At 44.3% G+C, this 22012-nt stretch overlaps 1 protein-coding gene and 1 long non-coding RNA gene across 7 annotated transcripts in view; one reads left to right on the top strand and one right to left on the bottom strand.

The window, feature by feature from the left end:
* LY86 (lymphocyte antigen 86) overlaps window positions 1–10061 on the bottom strand; it is a 63223-nt gene extending 53162 nt beyond the window's left edge. For 2 of the 6 annotated variants that reach the window (XM_023221144.2, XM_023221143.3), the window contains exons 1-2: window positions 9678–10050; window positions 9259–9403 (exon numbers count right to left, since the gene is read on the bottom strand). In XM_023221144.2, the coding sequence (XP_023076912.2) occupies window positions 9259–9403; window positions 9678–9770 (238 nt within the window). In that variant the 5' untranslated portion in view covers window positions 9771–10050. Of the gene's footprint in view, window positions 1–9258; window positions 9404–9677 lie in introns of all 6 variants that reach the window. The other 4 variants (XM_023221142.3, XM_023221141.2, XM_023221145.3 and 1 more) reach the window with 4 other exon arrangements.
* LOC111548594 lies at window positions 9536–16221 on the top strand. Its single transcript, XR_002733475.1, has 5 exons — window positions 9536–9614; window positions 10226–10376; window positions 10499–10564; window positions 14022–14091; window positions 16090–16221. It is a non-coding gene; the product is annotated as an uncharacterized LOC111548594 (long non-coding RNA).
* The last annotated feature ends 5791 nt before the right edge of the window (window positions 16222–22012 follow it).

A 22012-nucleotide genomic window follows, 5' to 3' on the forward strand; every position in this document is an offset into this window, starting at 1 on the left:
CAGGGAGCACACAGTGATGCCTTCCTGGGTCCCAGGCAGGGGCTGGTGGATGCTGACATGCACACTACCTACTGCACACGAATCCCGCAGACGGAGGTGCAAATACTGGTTTCCCGATAGACCCCAGCACACTTCTTTTGTTGCCCACTTGGTGTCTCTAGAACCCCAGTCAAAGCTAATGGATCAGCGGCCTCAGATACTGCCTTACATGGCATCCCAGAAAAGGAATGAACACCAACCTAGATGGTACATAGATCGCGGATGGGTCACCCTTTTATTTCAGTGAAAACCCTGCCTTATTCAGGTTTTGGAAGAAGCATCTGCCTCTCTATACTCCATCTTCAGCCCTGCTCCCATTCTGTGCCTTCCGACTGCTCTAATTAGGATTGACATGAGGTTAAGAAAGATAATAATGGGTTGAATAATCTTGTGATAATTTGTGTGTGCTTTGTCTGCTTTTGAAATTTATAAAGCAAATTTTAAAAAATCTGCTATATTCGATTAGATGTTTAAGACAAATTTGTGGCCAGCGTATGTATGTCTGTAAAAATTAATTTGTTAAATTTACAAAGTTTTGACTTATTGGTTGTGTAAGTAGTGTTGAATTGTTTAAAGGGATATTTTAAAAATACAATATAAGAAGACTAAATTGAGCACTAAAGCACACAGAGAAGCCCTTTGAATAAGAAAGATCTCAGCTATACGGGTGGATTCTAATGGTTAGGAGGCAGAGGGAATCCTGTCCACCTGCAGCTCCTGCCTCATGGGGTACCTGAGTCCACCTGGAGCTCCTGCCTCATGGGGTACCTGGTGCTGTCGGGTTCTGCCTGGAGCTCTGGCTGCACTCCTGGAGCTGGGAATGGGTTCTTCCACCTTTGCTTTCCTTGGCCTCTGGAGAAAACAGAAACTGCTCTGGTCTTTACACTCCTCCTCCCGCGGACCTGGGTCTGAAACCATGCCCAGGACCTCACAGTCACTGCTGCTTTAGAAATGTGTTGTCTATGCTGTAGTTTCTACAAAAATAGCTGCTGGGCTGGAGGACAGCCCTTCCCATCTCTACCTCTCCAAAGATTCTCCTCCCAAAACATGAGCAGAGCTGCCCATTAAGATTTTGCCTGAGGATGGAAATAGCGGTGAACAGCGTTTGGGAAAACGTTTCCCGCCTGCAGAAGAGGCCTCTTTAGAACTGCAGACTCTTGGCTTTTTTCCCTCTCTAGGTTGCTATTCACTAAGTTACTTAGCATCTCGTTTAAAAAGTGCTTTGGAGAATTTTCTCTGGCTTGGAGGTTGGGCTGTAAAATGTTCCCACCCATGGAAACCCAGAAGATCTTGGTGGCGTGGTCACAGGAACACACTTACGTGGTTTGCTTCCCTTCTGGCAGCGTTCACTTTCATCTAGCATTAAAAAAATCTGCACCACAGTGTGAATATTCTTGTGTTTCTTTATCAACTTCCTGTCTTTAAATTTGGGCCAAAAGGCCTTGCCCTACTCAAGGAAGCTAGCTGTTCAATCCTGCACGCTCAGAGTCATCCTTCTGAAATTGCATCTTTGTCTCTCCAGCTATTTGTCTACTTTTCCTTAATTATAGTTTTATATCCTTGTTAATCTGGGAAAATAAATGAAAAGAGAAATTGCTGTCTGTGTGCAACATTTGAAAGTATTCCTAAGTGACTAGATGACCTGTGACATTTTTCTTTTCTTTTCTTTTTTGGATGTTGTTTCATGCATGTTTATTTTATGCTCTATTTCTTTCAGAATTATTAGGTTCCGAGGAAAGTGGCATTTCTCCCATCCATTTTCTCCTGGGGCAGCTTTTAAAATGTTTTCTATGAACATTTTATCAATATATCCTGTTGGTTCTGCTACATGGTGAGGTTGTTTGCAGCTTACCCTCTATTCTGTATGGAGATGTTCTACATTCTTAAAGTCTGATTGATTGTCCCATTTGGTCACTTTCATGGATGATTCAGGCACATGTGACTTGATTCAGGCTTTGTAATTAAGAGGCTTTTTGGAGGTCAGCTAAAGCACCTGCCCTGTAGCAAATATCAGCAACATGGGAAGCCTATTTGGGCAGAGGTGGACTTAAAGGCCAACTGTCTTTAAGGGGAGGAGAGCAGGTGCTGATTGCAAGTGTGAAGCCTGGTGACCAGATGCCTTGGTAAACTGACCCTGGATGCTTCCAGGGGGCTGCCAGGTCAGCCCACAGCCCTCCACACACTGCTGAATAGGGATTCCTCCCTCCCTGCTCACCGACTACCCCACAGTGGAATGGTTGGACGTGGTAAATAGGGCTTCCTCAGGAAATTAGCATGCCTCCTGCGCAGGAGGGCTCTGACTATAAAATATACTGTTCTTAATGATAGGAGAATGGCTCTACATGTACTTCTTTTAATTTGGAAGATGTCATTTCTAGGCACCACTTTGCAACAAATAAGAACTTGGTGCACATGGCTGAAAAATGGAGATGTGGTGGGGCTCCTTCTCCTCTGAGGCAGCCATATGTTCCCTCCTCTGAGGGATACTTGGGAAGAGCCAAATTGGCCCAGCTCTGGATGTGTGTAGAGAGGATGGGGCTGGGGTGGGGTGGGGCAGGAGGGAAACAATTCTTTCATCAGCAGATGAATCTCTCCCCTCGTCTCGTCTCCCTCTCCTCTTTTCCCACTTCCCCCTCCTCCCCCTTCTCTTCTTTCTCCTCTTTCATCTTCTTTTCCTCCTTCTCTTCCCCCCTCTCTTCTTTCTTCTCCCCTCCTCCTTCTCCTCTCCTCCTCCTCCTTCCTCTCCTCTTCTTCCTCTTCCACTTTCTCCTCCTTCTCTTCTTCCCCACCTCTTCCTACTCATCCTCCTCCCCTTCCCTCCTCCTCCGTCTTTTTCCCTTCCTCGTCTTTCTCCCCATCTTCCTTTCCCTCTTCTCCCTCTTCCTTCCCCTCTTTCTCTCCTCCTCTCTCTTCTCTCCACCTCGCCTCCTCCCTCTCTTCCTGATCTCGTCTTCCTCCCCATCCTCCTTCTTTTGCTGGTCCACACACTGCTTGGGGTTTTCACTTTTTTACCTGAAGACTTGTCTTTTGAGCTGTGTCTTCTGCCTGGTCTCACCCTGTATTTCTGGGGTCTGAGGGCATGGCTTACTCCCTACTAGAGTTCTGTGGTATAGCTGTATGTCACTGAGCATGCAGTAAGGACACGTAGGTTTGTGTCATGGCTCAGGTATATTACTTTATTAAAATGCTTAATGTGTGTACGCTTCAGTTTCTATATCCAGAAAATGGAGATAAATATCCTATCTACCTCTGTTTGTAAGGATTAAATGAGGCTTTGTCAATGGAAGGACTTCATAAATTTTAAAATGGCATGCAGAAGGGAGAGGTTATTATGACAATGATGATGCTCTGAAAGGGATCTTATCAATTCCTCGCAATCATGGTGGGTTTGCCATTGAGTTCATTTGTCCATGCAGCCTCTCTGTGGCTAGAATCATCTGGAAGGCCTGGAACTTGAAACCCTGATCCAGTGAAGAGCTTAAGAGATTCCTGCCTACTCTTGGCCAGGGATTGGCAAGCCTTTTCTATCAAGTTCCAGATGATGAATATGTAACGCTCTGTGGAGCCTTGCTGTGTGGTCACTGTCACCCTACCTTGCCATTGTAACACAAGAGTAGCATAAACAACACCTAAAAGAATGGGTGCAGCTGTGTCAAATAGAACTTTATTTATGGACACAGAATTTTGAATTTCAGATAATTTCCATGTGTCATGAATATTCTTCTTTTGAATTCTTTAACATTAAAAATGTAAAGATCATCCCTAGCTCACAGGCCATACACAAACAGGCACCAAGTGGGGTTTGGCCTGCAGGCTCTAGTTCGCAAGTGTCTGCCTTACACAACATCTAGGAGCCACTCCTATGTCCAGGTAGCCTGTGAGTATCAGGGAAACCAAAGGGGCACATAAGTCATTTGAGCATGTGTCACAGGTCCTCCTCTGCCTGGTTGATGTCAAAACATGTGAAATTACAACACTGGGCTTTTGCCAAAAAATACAATCCAGAACTCTGCTATCTGACCCTATGAACATCCAGTAACAAAAACAATGGCAACAATAATATTTATGGAGGATTGCCCACAGGACGTGCAGTTTATCCATTCCTGTACATAATCTAACCTTCTCCCTCAAAGAAGCCTGATCTGTGATTGCTGTATTCATGGAGGATTCTGCCTTGGCCCTTTGCAGAATGTATCTTGATTCTGGGCTCTTGACCTGCACCAAGGGGCATCATTAGAAACAGCGGGTTTGAGTCACCATGGCATCTCAGTAGAGACGCCGTCCAGGATGCCATCTACTCTGGGGAGAAATTCCCCTCATCGCTCATCCCTATATCAGGAAAAGCTGAACATCTTAAAAACTAATTTTATTTTAGAAACAATGCCATTTCCTTGTTTGATTTGGCTTCCAGGAAGCTCAGAGTCTATTATTCTATTATACCTCAATCAGTTGTAAAATACCGTACAAAGTCATCAGCAGCTAAGATGTATTGAGTGCATAGTATGTGCTAAGCACCTTTCATGTAGTCCTTCTCACATAATCTTCACACAGCCCTTTGGGTAGGTAATATGTTCTCCCTATGATATTAGGCTAAATAATGGTCCCAAAAGATGTCTACTTCTTAATCCCTGAAACATGTGAATCTTATCTTATGTGGCAAAAGAGACTTTGCAGATGTGATTAAGGATCCTGAGTTGGGGAGATGATCCTAATCACAAGGGTCCATACAGGAAGGAGGCAGAGGGAGCTTTGAAACAGAACAGGAAGGCCATGTGATGATGGAAGGAAGCAAGATGCTACACTGTCAGCTTTGAAGATGGAGGAAGAAGCCTCAGGTCAAGGAATGCAGCTATACAAGCTGGAGAAGAAAAGAAAGGGATTCTCCCCCAGAGCTTCTAAGGGAGCAAGGCCCAGGCCCTGCCCACCCAGTGAAATTGATTTTGGACTCTGACCACAGAACTATGCGTGAATGCATGCGTTGTTTTCAGTCACCAAGTAGAAATTTGTTACAGCAGCAACAGGAAACTAATACACCCTCCTTACAAACAACAATGTGAGATCTAGAGTGTGGCCCAAGATTAGAATGAGCTTTGCTGACTCCAGATTCTAAGCTCTTAACTCTCATGCTGCCTCATCTGTTACATGTGTCCTAACCTTTCCTGCCTCTATGATTTCCCCTTAGCCAACTCAGGCAGGTTTAACAAATTATATAGACTGCGGGGCTTAAACAGCCAACATTGATTTCTCAGAGTCCTGGAGGATGGAAGTCTGAGATCAGGGAGCCAGCAGGGGCAGGTTCTTGGTGAGGGCTCACTTCCTGGTTTACAGACAGCCACCTTCTGATCGTGTCCTCATGTAGTGAGAAAAGGGAAATCTCTGGCTTCTTCTTTTAAGGGTATTAATCCCATTTATGAAGTCTCCACCCTCATGACCTAGTCACCTCCTAAAGGCCCCATCTCCTAGTACTGTCACACTGGTATTAGGGTTTAACACGAATCTTCAGGGGACGCAAACATTCAGTCCATAGCACTTTCCCTTATGCTTCCCCTCACCCTGCTTCTTCCACTGCTGCCTATTTCCCCTTCTAATCATAAGTATTTCTGTCATCTCCTCACATCTTCGTGTATATGTTGGAGGCAGCATATAAATAAATACATTGGTGGCTGTTTGTGGCATGTGCATGGGGTGGAGTCCTGGGCTTTTGTAACCCTGGGACTTGGGACTTGTGATTTAGCAAACCCAAGGCCCTGACTGTGTTTGTTCTCCTTTTGCTTTAGTAAAGAAAGTGGCTCTCTTCTTTCCTTTGTCACTGAGAGTTGGCCAGGTCAGGACTTCTGCTTTTTCAGAAAACTATGCTTACTTCCTATTCAGTATTCAGAGCCCAGTAACTGCTTGTGAATTTCCCTTCTCCTCAAGGTTATCAAGACTGCGGAAATGATGTCAACTCAGGCCTTAGTGGTTTCTTTCCTGAATTATTGCTGTGCCTGGAGAAAACCTTATTTTCAGCCTCAAATAGCTTCCAATTCAAAATCTACACTCCTGTTTACTGCCTGAGGATCTTTCCAGAATGCAACCTCCTCCTGGCCAAAGAGAGGCAGCCCACCATTGTATGGGGTCCTGCTCATATCTCCCACTTCCTCTTCCAGCCCTTTGTGTTTTCAGCTCCCCCACAGTTCCCTGAACCCTGTGCCTGGTCCCATTTTCCTGCCTTCACACGTGTCATTCTCTCTGCCAAACTTCTCCCCTCACCCCTCCGTTAGTCCACTTTGTCTGCTGATGAAACTCGAGACCACAGGGAGTTTTAGAGCATGGGCTCTGGAGTCAGGCAGGCTGGGGATCAATTTGTTTTAATTCCATCAATAGTTCCTCAATGCCTTACCTTCTCTGTGACCCTGGGGATATAATTCTGCCATTATTAGCTGTGTGGCAATGGAAAAGTTAACTATTAGTGACATCTTTACCCTTCAGTTTACACATCTGCGACATAAGAATGATGCGTGTAAAGCACTTAGCAGGGTGGCCTCTACCAATATGAGGTGTTATCATTACTATTTTAATCAGTCTTTACACCTCAACTTAGGCTTGGTGACTCCTTTCCCAACAGATGCAGATGCCAACCTCACCATCTTCTGAGTACCATGTCGCTGGTGCACAATGCCTGCCTTCACTACAGCCTTTCACACAAAGCCTTTATCCTGTTGCTAAATTGTCTGATCTTCCCACTCCCTTGGATGAGAACTCCATCTCTTATTCTGAGTGACTTGGCTAAGACATTCACTGACTTCATGGAGCAACTTCACCTACAGAGGAAAGAGCCATCCTCCAGTGGGCAGGTGATGTGTCTTTGTTCTTTCCCTGACATGCCCAGTCCTCTTGCAAGTGACTTGAAAGGATGCACCGGCCTGGCTGCAGGCAGAGGGTGAGTCTGGGAGACAGATCAGCTGTGGCAACCTTTTATTCAAGGATGAATTGGAAAAACCAACCCTGACCAGTCCATTTATCTCACATCTTGCTTCTCATCCTGCACCAAAAATGAATGGGATACTAGTGGTTCTGACCCCATGGAAAAACCTAGAGTGACAAGGTCAGCACTGCCAGATCCAGTCATTCATTCTCTTTTACTTATTTTTAATTTGTGTGTGTGTGTGCACTTCAATGTCCCTTATTTTTAAAAGAGTAAGGTCAAATGGAACAAATGGTGACTAGAGTGACCATCCGGACCCCTCTGGGCAGCTCTTTGGGTGGCAGTTGTAGGATCAGGTACTCGCTCAAGCACCACAGCCCCAGCTTAGAGTGAGACCAATTCAGATGTTTAATCAACTTCTCTTTCCTACCTCCTGCGGTTCAAATGGCATTTTGCCCCCGTCTCCCTCCAAAGTGGCAGATGTCACAATGCCATGCATTTGCACAAGCCAGTCCCTCTAATAGCAGATGTGATCCTGAGGCTGGGCTCCTGAGTTGCTCCCCACTTGGGAGCCCTGTATGGGATGAATTACATCCCCTCAAATTAATGCATTGAAGTCCCAACCCCCAGTACAGTGGTGCCCTCTTATCCAAGATTTCACTTTCCAAGGTTTCAGTTACTCTCAGCCAACTGCAGTCCAAAAATATTAAATAGAAAATTCCAGAAATAATTCATAAGTTTTTCATTGAGCATCCTTCTGTGTAGCATGATGAAATCTCATGCTGTCCAGCTCCATCCCACCAGGAACATGAATTGTCTAGAATATCCATGTTGTCTCTACTACCTGCCTGTCCGTCACTTAGTAGCTGTCTCATTTATTGGGTCCAAAAAACATAGTATATGTAGGGTTCAAAATGATCTGTGTTTTCAGGCATCCACTGGGAGTCTTGGAACATATTCCTAGCAGACTGGGGGGACTACGGTACCTTAAAATGTGACTGCATGTGGAGATAGGGTCTTTTATTTATTTATTTATTACTTTCATTTATTTATTTATTTTTTTGAGACAGAGTTTCGCTCCTGTTGCCCAGGTTCAAGTACAATTGCACGATCTTGGCTCACTGCAACCTCTACCTCCTGGGTTCAAGCGATTCTCCTGCCTCAGCCTCCCAAGTAGCTGGGATTACAGGTGCCTGCCACCATGCCCTGCTAATTTTGTATTTTTAGTAGAAATGGGGTTTCACCATGTTGGTCAGGTTGGTCTCCAATGCCTGACCTCAAGTGGTCCGCCCTCCTCGGCCTCCCAAAGTGCTGGGATTACAGGTGTGAGCCACCACGCCCTGCTGGAGGTAGGGTGTTTAAAGAGCTGATTAAGCGAAAGTGAGGCCATGAAGGTGGGCCCTAATCTGATATGATTGTGTCCTTAGAAGAAGAAGAGATGAGGACACAGATGTACACAGAAGGAAGAGCACATGAGGAGACAGGGAGAAGATGCCACCTAGAAGCAAAGGAGAGAGGTCTCAGGAGAAACCAGCCCAGCTTCCACAGCTGTGAGGAAATAAATCTCTGTTATGTAAGCCCCCAACCTGTGGTACTTTGATATGGCAGCCCTAGCTGACTAAGACACAGCCTGATTGGTTGGTTCTGACACTTCTTACCACAGTTCACTGCATTCTCTTCACTGAATTGCAATTTATCTGTTGGCATATTGGGTTGGCCTGCTGGGGGTGACAGGCCTGGCTTATGCACTTTTATTATCTCTAGCACTGAGAAACCCTGGCACTGAGAGCTGCACGCAAAGTGTTGGCTGAATTCATGAGAGCTGCTCCTGCAGTGAAAGCTCTGCAAGTGTCCAGAGAGGGACAGGAAGCTTCTCTCTGGGCAGGAGTGATCTTTTCACCTCACTTGCAAAGTACATCAGATGGGAAGGTAGCCCAGGTGTACAGAGTTGGGGAAGGGCCTACTGGAAGTTTCTTTCCTAATTTTCAACTGGTGAGATTTGATGATTTGGTAGATGCACTGATCATTTTGTTCTTTTTTGGGTTCTGTGGTGTTAGTAAATGACTATATTTATATTCAATTTCTCTGTCTTGTACTCTTCATCGCTCTGCCATTCTCTCTTCCGCTCCCGGCCCCAGCCCCACCTCTCCTTCTCCCAAAGGCTCTCAGTGGCCCTCCCAGACCTGCTGCAGGTGGAGAAAGTGTTCAGCTGCTGGTCCCCTCTCCCCTCACCCACCCCAACTGAGCACTAACAGCTCACATCTGTGGGCCTTACTTTCCCCATAAACACACATGGGTGTACTGCAAGGGCTTACCGCAACTCTGGTAGAGCACTTCCAAGCCACTGTCACTGCAGACCGTGTGTGTGGGCCAGGCTCTCCCACCGCTGTCTCCACTGCAGCTGGGAAAAATCAGAGTCCCGAGGAAGAGAGCAGCTGTGAAACCCTTCATGGTGAGGGCCTGTATGGGATACACAGAAAAATAACCGGCCAATAAAAAGCCCGTAAAGTTTCTTCCTCTCCCCTCACCAAGGCGGTGGGATGTTCAGTTTCACTTCTCAAATTTTAGTCTCCCTGGGAACCATAGTCAGAAGTAAAAGGCGGTGAGCAGAGGCATTTGAATACTGTTCCCCCAGGACCCTGATCTACAGATGAGGCTGGTCTATTCTGGGGTAGGATGCGTGTTGACTTTCTGCTTTCACAGGGAGAGGGGCAGTAGTGATGTGTGAACTTACCTCTCGGGGCTCCTCAGAACAGCCCAGGTGAGGCTGTAAACTTGGGAAAGACAAAGCACAGGCCACCATCTGTTTCCCATCTCCAGCCCCCATGCCACTGCAGGCTTCTGATGCAGGCTGCGTGTGGACCAGGGACCTGGCTGCAGCCAGCAGGCAGCAGTTGATAGCAAGAGGGCTGCAGAATGACGTTTGGAATCTGGGATGAGGCTTTGGCCCTATTGTCACTTTTGTCTCCTCTGGCTCTGGCTCTGCTCTTCGGTTTGGGATTTTAGCAGCGAATTGTCCAGCTGCAGAACAGGCCTTGTTTTGGGAGCTGCAGATGTGGTCTCCGAAGTTGAGGCAGAGGCAGTAGCGCTGAGAAGTGAGCCGTGTTCTATTTCTGGGTTTGGCTTGGTAGAAAAGGCAGGAAGGGTGGGGAGGTGGGGCCACCCTTAACGAGGCTGGTTTAATGGTTTTGGTGTTAGTGGGATCGTTGACATCACATCTCACTTTCTCTTCAAAGCCAAGATTCTGTCTTCCTTCTTCCATGTATCTCCGTTCTGCTGCAGGACAGCAAGGTTTCTCAGTCTTGATTCCCCAACCCTGCCCCAGCTCCACCTTAGTGTAAGAGGACCAGCGTCAGTGCCAAGGTCAGCAGATTTCAGGAGCAACAGAAAACACGTTTCCTTGGGAGGAACAGCATCTTTCTGAATGCACTAGGTAAATTTACTATTTCTGCTGATGGCTAATCAAAAATGAGAGTCAGCTCAGAACTTTTCTTGAAATAGGTGGAACTTAATTACCGATAAAGTAATTGGTAAATCATTTGGATTTCTTGACAGACATCAGAGAGTAGTCATTTGGAGAAGGAGCAGTTCTGGACTGATTATTTTTAGGTGCCTCTGCAGGTAAGTTCAGTGATGTTGGCTTTCAACAGCAGTTCTCCAAGCACGCTTTGAGAAGATGACAGTCTTGGCTTCCACTGGGGGCTTGTTAGAGATGCAAATTCTGGGCTACTCACAAGACCTACTAAATCAGAAACTCTGGGGGTGGGACTCACCATTCTGGAGTTTCACAAGCCCTCCAGGTGTACCTGATGCAGTCTCAAGCTTGAGAACTGCTGACGTTTACAGAACACAAAGCGAAGGTTGAGCCCCAAGGGAGTGGGGGAAGTTGCTCTAAGAGGAGACAAGGTAGCCTCTCTGGCCTGTGTGAGCGGAAGGCAGCTGTGCTGTGAGCAAGATCTCAGGAGATGAGAGTCTGAAGCTCATGGTGAGAGTGGGGGCCCTGGTGGAAGGGTGGTTGCTCCTAGTAGGTCCAGGATGGAACACAGAAGCTTTCCCTTGGAATATTTGAGTGCTCCAGCAACATGTGAGTGAGGAGAGCAATTGAGGGTGAGACCTTCCTTCCCTGCAAAGTGCGTGATGATTGACACTGGAGGAGGAGCCCAGGAGTGCAGGGCAGGGAGCAGACAACCTGGCAGAGAGCTATGAGCAGCTGTGGCAGGGAAACAGTCTTCCTGGCAGTCTGTTCTGGCTGCCATAACAGAAATACCTTAGACTGGGTGGCCGAAATGACAAGCATTTCTTTCTCACCGTTCTGGAGGGTAGAGGTCCAAAGTCGGAGATTAAGGTGCTAGAAGATTTGGTGTCTGGGGAGGGGCTTCTGGTTCACAGATGGTGCCTTTCAGCTGTGCCCTCACGTGGTGGAAGGGCCGAGGGGTTTCTCCTAGGCCTCTTTTATAAAGGCACTAATCCCACTTATGAGAGCTCCATTCTTATGTCCTAATCACTTCCCAAAGGCCCTACCTCCTAATAACATCACCTTGAGGCTTAGGATTTCAATATATGAGTTTGGGTGGGGACACAAACATTGGCTTTATTGAAGAAACCGTGCCATCTGAAGACAGGGCTATGGATTTCTGAGAATCAAAAGACCTGGAAATGAAAGGAATCATAATTCAGGGATTGCACTAGCATTTAGAAATATTCCATATGGATCAATCAGGAACCTTGTGATCATGGTGACCCTAGGACAGTGGTCTTCAGGCTAGAGTGGTCTTCGGGGCATCAGCATCAGCTGGGGGACTTGTTAACATGAGCAGATTGCTGGGCCTACACCAGAGTTTCTGTTCCTGTGTGTCTGCTGAGGCCTGAGAATCTGTGTTTCTAACATGTTCCCAGGTGATGCTAGTGCTGTTGATCTGGGGCCACATTCTGAGGACCTCTGGTTTAGCGTATAGAATTTGGTTGTTTGCAGAAAGAACAATTAAAAAAATCTTCTTAATAAAATGTTTTGTTTTATAACAGATGGCATTTCATATAACCCATATATAACACATCCAAATGGGATAAAAGAGTAAGCCACATTCTCTAAGGAATTCTACTTACTAGTTCTGCCTCCTGAAAATGGGATTTGGTTGAAATCATTAGTCATGGCCCATCTAGTTCAGAAATCAACCCATAATGATGTCTTGAAGAGTTCTTTAAATAGAACCTTTATAAAGACAGCCAAAGTGTTCTTTGAGAATGTCCTGTTTCTTAATTATAGAATAAAATTAGAATCAGTTTATGATAGTTATTTAAATTATGGTTATGTCTATGTAATGGTAACCAAATACAAACATACTGTCAGGCTTTGATGCTGACTTCTAATCTCTTAGCAAGCTGTAGCTGAAAAAGCTGTGCTCTGGTCTCATTCAGATTTCTCTTCTACTTTTTGGACAATCCTCCTCTTCTTCCATGTCTCAGGCTGCTCCACACACACACACATGCACACGCACACACACACACACACACACACATATATATACACACACATAGTTTTTTTTTTTTTAGATGGAGTCTTGCTCTGTCGCCCAGGCTGGAGTGCAGTGGCGCAATCTTGGCTCACTGTAAACTCCGCCTCCTGGGTTCATGCCATTCTCCTGCCTCAGCCTCCCGAGTAACTGGGACTACAGGCGCCCACCACCACGCCCGGCTAATTTTTTTGTATTTTTAGTAGAGACAGGGTTTCACCGTGTTAGCCAGTCTGGTCTCGATCTCCTGACCTCATGATCCGCCTGCCTCGGCCTCCCAAAGTGCTAGGGATTACAGGCATGAGCCACCACACCTGTCATATATATATATAATTTTATTTTTTTTATTTTTTGAGATGAAGTCTCACTCTGTCACCCCGGCTGGAGTACAGTGGCATGATTTCAGCTCACTGCAACCTCCACCTCCTGGGTTCAAGTGATTCTCCTGCCTCAGCCTCCCAAGTAGCTGGGATTATAGGTATGTACCACCATGTGCAGCTAATTTTTGTATTTTTAGTAGAGACAGGGTTTTGTCATGTTGGCCAGGCTAGTCTTGAACTCCTAACCTCAGGTGATCCACCTGCCTCAGCCTCCCAAAGTGCTGGGATTGTAGACGTGAGCCACTGCACCCACCCTTGCTTTCCTTTTATAGAGGTCCTCTTGGGGATGGTGCCTTTCTTTTCTTGCAGAGTAAAAATATTCTTATAAAGATGACCATTCCTAAAGCTGTTCTTAAGGAGAAAATGTTTGAGGAGAGATTTTTAAGAATCAAATGTGAGACTCTGGGGGCAGAAGTCCAGCTATGTATGTAAGCAAGTAAGGGTGAAGTTGCGCCACAAGAGAAAATACAATACTCCAGAGAGTGAGGGGAGAAAAAAGAAAGGACTGGGGAGAAGAGAGGAGAGAAGAGGAAAGGAGGGAGAGGAGGGGTAAGCAGTGAGTGGCTGGTGTGGAGTGGAGGGAAGCAGCCTGCCAGCAGGTAGGACAAGCAGAGGTCCCTTAGGAACAGATTCTGCATTACTTCCTGTGCAGTGTGCAATGTGACAGCCCTCTCCTCTCTGTGACCCACGAAAGTTTAGAGGAGACTTAACAGCCAGGAATGCTCTATGTGTGCGTGCGCATACACACACGGGAGAAAAGGCCAGAGCTTTATGCTTGCGTCAGTGTGGTGTGCAGTAGAACTGAGGGCTGTGGCAATACGCCCTCCCTTGGGAAAGGGATTCAATAGCTGGATGAGCATCCCACTTCCCTAGGACAGGGAAGGGGGTTGGGGCCAATGTAACCTACATTACATGTGCCAGTAGATGGCAGACAGTCCTAACTATTCTTTGACGCTACACAATGATGATGTAGCACTCTGTCTCCAGTGCAAATGTACCTTCCTCATCATTTGTATTCAGCTGTGGCTGCTCTCCTCTAATTTCCCTCAGATCTTTATTATATTAGACAAAAATTTCCCTTTGCATAGCGCTGCCACTTTGCTTTATTCTCTGTGGCCTATCTTTGAGTTTCTGCCACACTGCAGTGAGAAGAGACAGGTTTGATCACATCCTGCCTTTGTCTTCTAGATTAGGTGTCCCCACCCCCTGGACCACAGACCACCACTGGTCTCTTAGGAACCGGGTGACACGGCAGGAGGTGAGTGAAGCTTCATCTCTATTTACAGCTGCTTTCCATTGCTCGCATTACTGCCTTAGCTCTGCCTCCTGTCAGATCAGCAGCGGCATTAGACTCTCAGAAAGCAAATCCTATTGTGAACTGTGCATGCGAGAGATCTAGGTTGCACACTCCTTATGAGAATCTAATTCCTGATGATCTGTCACTGTCCCCCATCACCCCCAGATGGGACCATCTAGTAGCAGGAAAACAAGCTCAGGCCTCCCATTCATTCCGTATTATGGTGAGTTGTATAATTATTTCATTATATATTATAATGTAATAATAATAGAAATAAAGTGCACAATAAATGTAATGCACTTGAACCATCCTGAAACTACCCATCACCCACCCTCCTATCCGTGGAAAAATTGTCTTCCACAAAACTAGTCTCTGGTGCCAAAAAGGTCGGGGACTGCTGTTCTAGATTGAGTGCAACCTGAAAACTGCTCCCCTCCTGTGTAGAAGTCAGGAAACCATGCTACTTCCTGTGTAACACTGTTTCACAACCCCCTTGACTGACTGCTGAGGTTTTACTTTTTAGTTAGTTTCAAACCCTGTGTTATATAGGCTACACAAATATTTTGTGGAATTGATGCCAGTCTACAGAGCTTTTCGGTAGAGCTTTTCTCACGATCTCTCAGACTTCTGGAAGATTCACTCCACAGAAAGTGTGAGATGCCCCCAAAGTCGCTTGGGCTCTTGATGTCACAAACTCTGTGTATGTATTTGATAGAAATGTATAGAAACCAACTGTATGCTTTCTACACAACTAGGAAAAATTCATCTGTCTGTCTACTTGCTTCAGGTCCTCCCACTCATTTATCCAACAAATATTTATTAAGCACCTCCAAAATGTCAGCTACAGTTCCCAGCACCAGGAACACAGCAAAACAAAGTTCTTGTTCTCATGGAGATTACCTTCCAGTAGAAAAAGACAGACAATAACATTTTTAGTACAATTGTTTAATAAAAGAGAAGAGACTTTGCTTTTTGAAAGGCTTCTTGGGTTTCCCAAGGAAAATTGGAGTAAGTGTTCTGAAATATTTTCAGCTGGCTGTTTACTGTGTATACACAATAAGCTTTTTTTCTTTGATTTGCTTCAGACTGGTAGCTCATCAGGGTTACCAATAACTGTTTGCTCCAATGGACAAACTGTGGCAGGCCTATCTGGGACACTACCCTTTCCTTATTTCCTTGTTTCCCCATCTGTTATTATTATTAATATTTCATTATTCTGAGGACATACTATGCAAAGTACTTGCTTTTCAAATAAGTCTACATGTACTATGGCAAACTACAAACAGAAAGGTTTTTGTTGGTGTGAGGAACACGTATGCTGGGCCAGGAAAGAGGTGAGCACTTATAGATCAGTCTGATCAATTTTCCAGTGATGAAAAGAGCAACACATTGCAGCATCCAATTAAGGTCAAAGAAATTGCTCTGAACTTCAGAGAGGGGAGTCTAGCATGAAAGGACTGACGACCATTGTATAAAAATCTTCTGCAGCATGGGACAAATTAGCAACTTGTAGCTACGACTCTGCTCCTTAAATTGAGAATGCTCTTAAGATCTCACCTTGATAAGATTGAAGTGATTTCAGTAAGTCGAAGGAAAAACACTGGGGAGGGAACCAGAAATGGGATGAAGAATGCAAAGAGTTCTTTTACGTGCTGTGAAGAAAGGGTACTCATTCGCTGTTGTAGGTAGGATCCCAGGCTCTGGCTTCACTGTGTCCCTCCAGTTCTGGCTAATTCCAGAACTTCCGGCTGCCATTATGGGATTTGCACTTGCCACGTTTAATCCAAAGTATTGGAGAGCCCGTTTTGCTGGACTGGCCGGTGGTATTTGGAATAAAATAATTTATTTATTCTCTGGATCAGACCCTTGGGGATGTTCTTGAGTTCTCTCTCCTGGCAGCGGCTGGCAGATCCACCCAGAATTCTTCTGAAGAGGTCTGATGAAGTCTTTCTATTTCAGAATTCTTCTGAAGATGTCTTCTAATTCCCTGAAGTGGTAAACATCCCAGCAGTAATTTTGACAAACAAATAATGGCCTCTGAAGTAGCCTGTGTTTTTTCTTTTTGGGAATGAATAAGAATATCTGAAATGCACTTCTATTATGTGTCAGTCATTCTTCTATGTGCTTTCCATGTATTCTTTGATCCATTTCATCCTCACAGCGGCCTTACAAGGTAAACACAGTTCTGTCATCCACTCCTTGCCCCACCTCCCTACCCAACCCCTGGCTCTGCAACTCTGAAATAAATTCCAAAGTCTTCCAAGTCTGCAGAGGAGGAAATTTTTTTTTTTAAAGGTAGTTCTTTTGGTGGAAAAATTTCATCTAAACTGATGAGACTGTTTATAGTTTTAATTTATCTCACCTGGGTGTAGTTCACTTTGTTTCGCTGCGGACTATCAATGATTGATTTGTGGTTAATGGGTACTGCCCCAGACTCTGTTACGGGTGTTATAAAATGTAAACTCTGTTACCTTTGTAAAATCAAGAAATTCTGATTTGTAAAATGCATCTGTACCCAAGGATTTCAGGGAACGGATTCTGGGCCTATTGTATGATTATTCTTGTTCTCCTGATGAGGAAACTGAGGCATACTGAGTGATGCATCCAAGATCACACACACAGTAGGGCCACTAGAGGTCAGACAGTGAAACTCCCATCTTAAGTTCTTGGTCTCTGAGAAAACGGCCTCTTTCCTACTACACCCAGTGGTTTGCTTATCTTCCACTGTAGTGATAACCCAAAAATGACCCTCAAGTGCTTGAAAACTGATGGGACTTGGACCATGTAGCTTCAAGAAGCAGGTCTGGCCCATGCTTCTGTCTCTCTCAGATGGAGGCAGAGAGGAAAGGCTGAGGGGAGGGGACTCAAAGTGAATGGCCTGTGTGGTCTTGTAGGCCTGGGCTGAATCTTGTCTCTACTCTGTGGTATTGGTAGGTCACATAAGTTACATTCCCTTAATGTACATTAATTTACCTACAAAAAAGTCAGTCATAATCAATAAATGGTAACTGTTTTATTACTATTTTTATTTTTGGAGGAAACTAGATATCTGGAGGTGCCTTAAAGCTGAAAACTTTGTAATCTAGTGTGCAGATTCAGCTGGGGCCAGGTCCTCCATAGCGAGGGACTACATGGATGAACCTATGTGATACATAATAGCTTCTCATTAGAAATGTAAAATAGCCACAGAAAACAGGACTCAGTTCAGAAGAGAGAGGCTTGGCAGATGGCTCCTGGAGGAGTCTGATGAGTGGTGCTTTTCCTGTCTCCACTGCACGTGGATGAAAACAAAGGGTCAGATGATTTCACCGCACGCTGCTTCATAGACACAAATTGAGCTCTCTGATTTTACTTTGAAGCTTGGATATGTGAGCTCCAATTGTAAGGTTATTGATGAACAAAGGAGGCTTTCAGCAGAGAGTGGAAGGGGAAGCAATTTGTACTTTTCAGACAAAATGGTGCTTCATTGGCTGTGGCCTCTGCTCACCTGGAATTTGTATCGTAAAGTCTCTGATCCTGAGCTGTCACTTCTTGCGCAAAAAACTGGTTTTTCTTTTGTTACTGTTTTTGTTGTTGTTGTTTCTTTGTTTTAGAGATGGAGTCTTGCTCTGTTGCCCAGGCTAAAGTGCAGTGGTGCGATCATAGCTTATTGCAGTCTTGAACTCCGGGGCTCAACTGATCCTCCTACCTCAGCCTCCTGAGTATGACACTAAAGGCATGTGCCACCATGCCTGGCTAATGTTGTATTTTCTAGAGACGAGGTCTTGCTGTCTTGCCCAGGGTGGTCTCAAGCTCCTGGCTTTAAGCAATCCTTCGCCCTGCCCTGGCTCAACCTTCCAAGTAGCTGGGACTACAGGTGTGAGTCACTGCACTCAATCTTTGTTACTGTTTGGAAGTGCAAGATTGGAAATTCCCATCAAAGTCACTGAAAAATAGTATTTCCACTTGATATGGTTTGACTGTGTCCCCACCCAAATCTCATCTTAAAATTTCACATTTTGGAGGTAATTGAATCATGGGGGCAGGTCTTTCCCATATTGTTCTCGTGATAGTGAATAAGTCTCACTAGATACGGTTCTATAAGGGGGAGTTTCCATGCATGCGCTCTCTCTTTGCCTGCTGCCATCCATGTAAGACATGACTTGCTCCTCCTTGCCTTCCACTATGATTGTGAGGCCTCCCCAGCCATGTGTAACTATAAATCCATTAAACCTTTTTCCTGTATAAATTACCCAGTCTCTGGTATGTGTTTATTGCAGTGTGAAAACAGACTAATACACCACTTCATTCCACCCATGTGTCACCGCCCTAGATAGGACTCCTCATGGTCTCCCGGGATCCACCATGGCCCCCTCCCAGATCCATTCTCCAGTCTACACCCAGAGCTATCCTGTCTGAAGGTGCATCTGCTAAGGGATGCCCTGCCAAAGCCTCTAGGTGCCCCCTGCATGTGACTTTGAGGACTCTCATGCTTCAGTCTCTTCCCATCCAGCCTCCCTGGCTGTGGGTGCTCCAGCCTTGCTGCCTGCTCTCCCCTGCCCTGGCATCTCTAGTGCCTATCCTGGAATGCCCTTCCTTACCCCTTCTTTGCCACATCCTTGAGAGCTCAACTCAGTGCTTGCTTCCTGAAGAAAGATGCTCTGTCAGGACTGGGCAGCTTCCACTAAACTCAGCTCCTATAGCCCTGTGACCCTGCCTCTGCCTAGCATGGCTCAGAGTCAGCCATTTGATGAAGGTCAGACTCCTGCATAATCTGCCAGGGAAGTTTTCTTCCTCCCCACCTTTTTCCCATCCTTCCTTCCTCCCTTCTCTTCCTTTCTCTTTCCACCCTCACTATTGTGTGCCCTATGCCTAATACATATTAGGTATTCGGTAAGAGATTTTAGGCTAAATGGACAAAATATAGAGGATAAGGACAGCCCCACAAACTTGTCTTTCTGGCTGTGCCACTGGACCTCTGGATTTGGCAGGCAGGGCAAAGTGAGGTGGGGCAAGGAGCTTCCCTCCCAGGCGGTCTGGCCCCCAGGAAGTTAACAGAGGGTGGGTGTCATCTTCCCCTGAAAGTAGATCACAGTTCCTTTTTCCTCTGTTTTTGCTTCTCATTCTTAAAGTAGTATATTCTAATTGAAGGATTTGGGGGATATACAGGCCAACCTTCCTCTGTGGGGCAGGGAAACTGGAGAGACAGGAAAAAAAATCACCCATAATCTCAATACCTAGAAGTCACTGTTATTTACATCTTGTGAAATATCCTTCCAGTACACACACATGCACACACACACACACACACAACCATACTGTACCAACTGTATAAGCTATAACATATTATAGTACTTCTGTTGGTTACTTAGAATTCTCCCATTACTTGACTTTTAATAACTACATAGGATTCTGCTGTAGGAGTTGACCACAACTTATTTAAACAATTTACATGTAGACACTTAATAACAAAATAATTAACAGGAGATGATGCTACAGAGTTGCATTATTGCTCTATTTTTGTGCGGCCATGCTGATTTTTCCATGTGATAAATACCTGAAAGTGAAATGCCTGGTGAAAGAATTACCAGATTTTTCAGGAGTTTGATACATGCTATTATGTTGTTTTCCAGACACATTGAAAAATTTAACCATCCCATCAGCCACTAGACATTATAATTTTACAGTATTTTTTGTTAAACATTGTCAGATAAATGTTAGGTAAACATTGGTTCTCCTTATATTCACTTGGGTTTTTTTTCAGCACTAATAGAGTTGAATGTTTTTTTCACATTATTATTACTGGACATTTGTGTTTCTTCCTTAGTAAATTTCTGTGCAAGGCTATTGCCTATTTTCTATTATAAAATCAAATTTAAAGGAAAGAAACAAAAGGTAAGAGATTGCTGAATTTAAACCTTCATGAAAATTCAGTTTAACCAGCATTTATTATTACCTCCTTTTTGCACAGTGCTTTTTATTCTTGGACAAACATTGTTACGATCTGGTGCAGTTAAAAAAAATCTTGCAATGAGATTTGTTTGAGACTTAAGTTTACTCTGTGGATAATGCCTGCTATTAATAAAATATACAGTGCTTATAATATATAAATAAAAGAAAAAGAATTCTTGACCTAAGGTATTGCATGTTCTTGGGTGATTTGTCTATATTTGTAGACGATTAACTTGGAAGTCATGTGGGGAAAGGTGAATTCAGGTACGTTGTTTTAGTTGCAACTGTTCAAGGCAAACACACGACTGTAGACTGCTGCTGCAGTTTCAGCTGCAACTTGGAGTACATGGTCTTCTGGAGAAGCTTCTAAATGTTTGGTAAAGTCAATTGAAGTTGTGTGACCAATTCCTTATACATTTTTAAAAATTTTTTATTTTTAAACACAGGTGTCACTCTGTTGCCCAGGCTGGAGTGTAGTGGTGTGATTATAGCTCACCATAGCCTTGAACTCTTGAGCCCAAGTGACCCTCCCACTTCTGCCTCCCAAAATGTTGTGGTCACAGGCATGAAACACCATGCTTGGCCATCAATTTCTTATATTTTGAACAAATACAAAATAGTATTACTCAACGATTGCTCTCTCCTGAGCACTCACCAGCAGAGGACACTATATAAGGGAGGCTGCATGAGGTGGGTAGAGTCAGACAGGCAGACCTGTGTCTACATTCTGGTCTCACTAATGACCACTATATAACTTTGGCAAGTCACAGACTCTCACCGGCAAAATGAAGCTTATTAAATCCATATTTCAGATTTGAAAACAAAACAAGATAAAGATTGAACATGTATCAAAGTGTTTTATGTACACACACACACACACACACACACACACACACACACATATACCCGGAGGGAGACACTTAAGTTTCCTCTGAGGATGATGCCAACTATTAATAAAGTATACAATGCTTACAACACGTAAATAAAAATAAGAATAATTCCTGACCTAAGAATAAACACTCATGACTTACACACACATACACACCTGGTAGCCTTCATTAGGAAATAATTCTCAGTCTAAATTAGAATTAGGGGTTGGCACAATACGTGAATGAACACAATAGTTTAAAAAATGCTAGTGAAGAAAATATCAACAAAATAGTAGTTTCTAACAGTGTTGAATATGATTCAGAAGATTGGAGCTTCTTGGTGAACAAGTAGAAAACTACTCTTTAAAGTTAAATGAGAATGATTTACTTCCCACTCATTGGTAGACTAAAACCGACTAATTTTTGGAGAGAATGGCTGGATCAGAACTACATCCATAATTTTTCCAGGCTGCTTGGTTGCTGTGTTTTGCCAAGGAAAAAGATTACACATCATAATACAGACACTTATATAGCAACATTTATATTTTTACCCTAGTGCTTCTGTCTGCTTTCTGATTTCTGCCTCATAACAGTCATTTAAATAGGCAGTCAGATATTACAGGTATGGCTTCTCCGTTAAGGAAAAGGTTTCGTCATACACCCTTGAATCCTTTCTGTCTTGAATGGTGTCTGGACTATAGTTCACGGTATTAAGAGTTAGTTAACTGGACAATAATAAAAAGAAACAACTAACTTACCCTTTTGAGAGCTTCTAAGATGCTAGGCACTGTGTTTTACAGGTATTTGAAGCAGGTATTGTATAATACCTATTACACAAATGAGGAAACTGAAGTTTAGGGCAAGTAAGTCATTTTTCTAAGGTCTCAAAATGACAGAGCCAAGATTCAAATCCAGAGCTCATATCCAAATCCATTTTCTTAACTATAACACTCTATTGCTCCAAGTGAATACATTAGCAGGGAAACAAGCTCTATGGTAAAGGAATAAATGCAGGATAAGAAAGATTAGGTTTTTTGTCCATGTTCACAAAGCTTACCATTCGTGGGTTGTAACTAAATGTC

This window comes from Piliocolobus tephrosceles, chromosome 5 (assembly GCF_002776525.5).
Source record: "Piliocolobus tephrosceles isolate RC106 chromosome 5, ASM277652v3, whole genome shotgun sequence".
Taxonomy (NCBI): Eukaryota; Metazoa; Chordata; class Mammalia; order Primates; family Cercopithecidae; genus Piliocolobus; species Piliocolobus tephrosceles.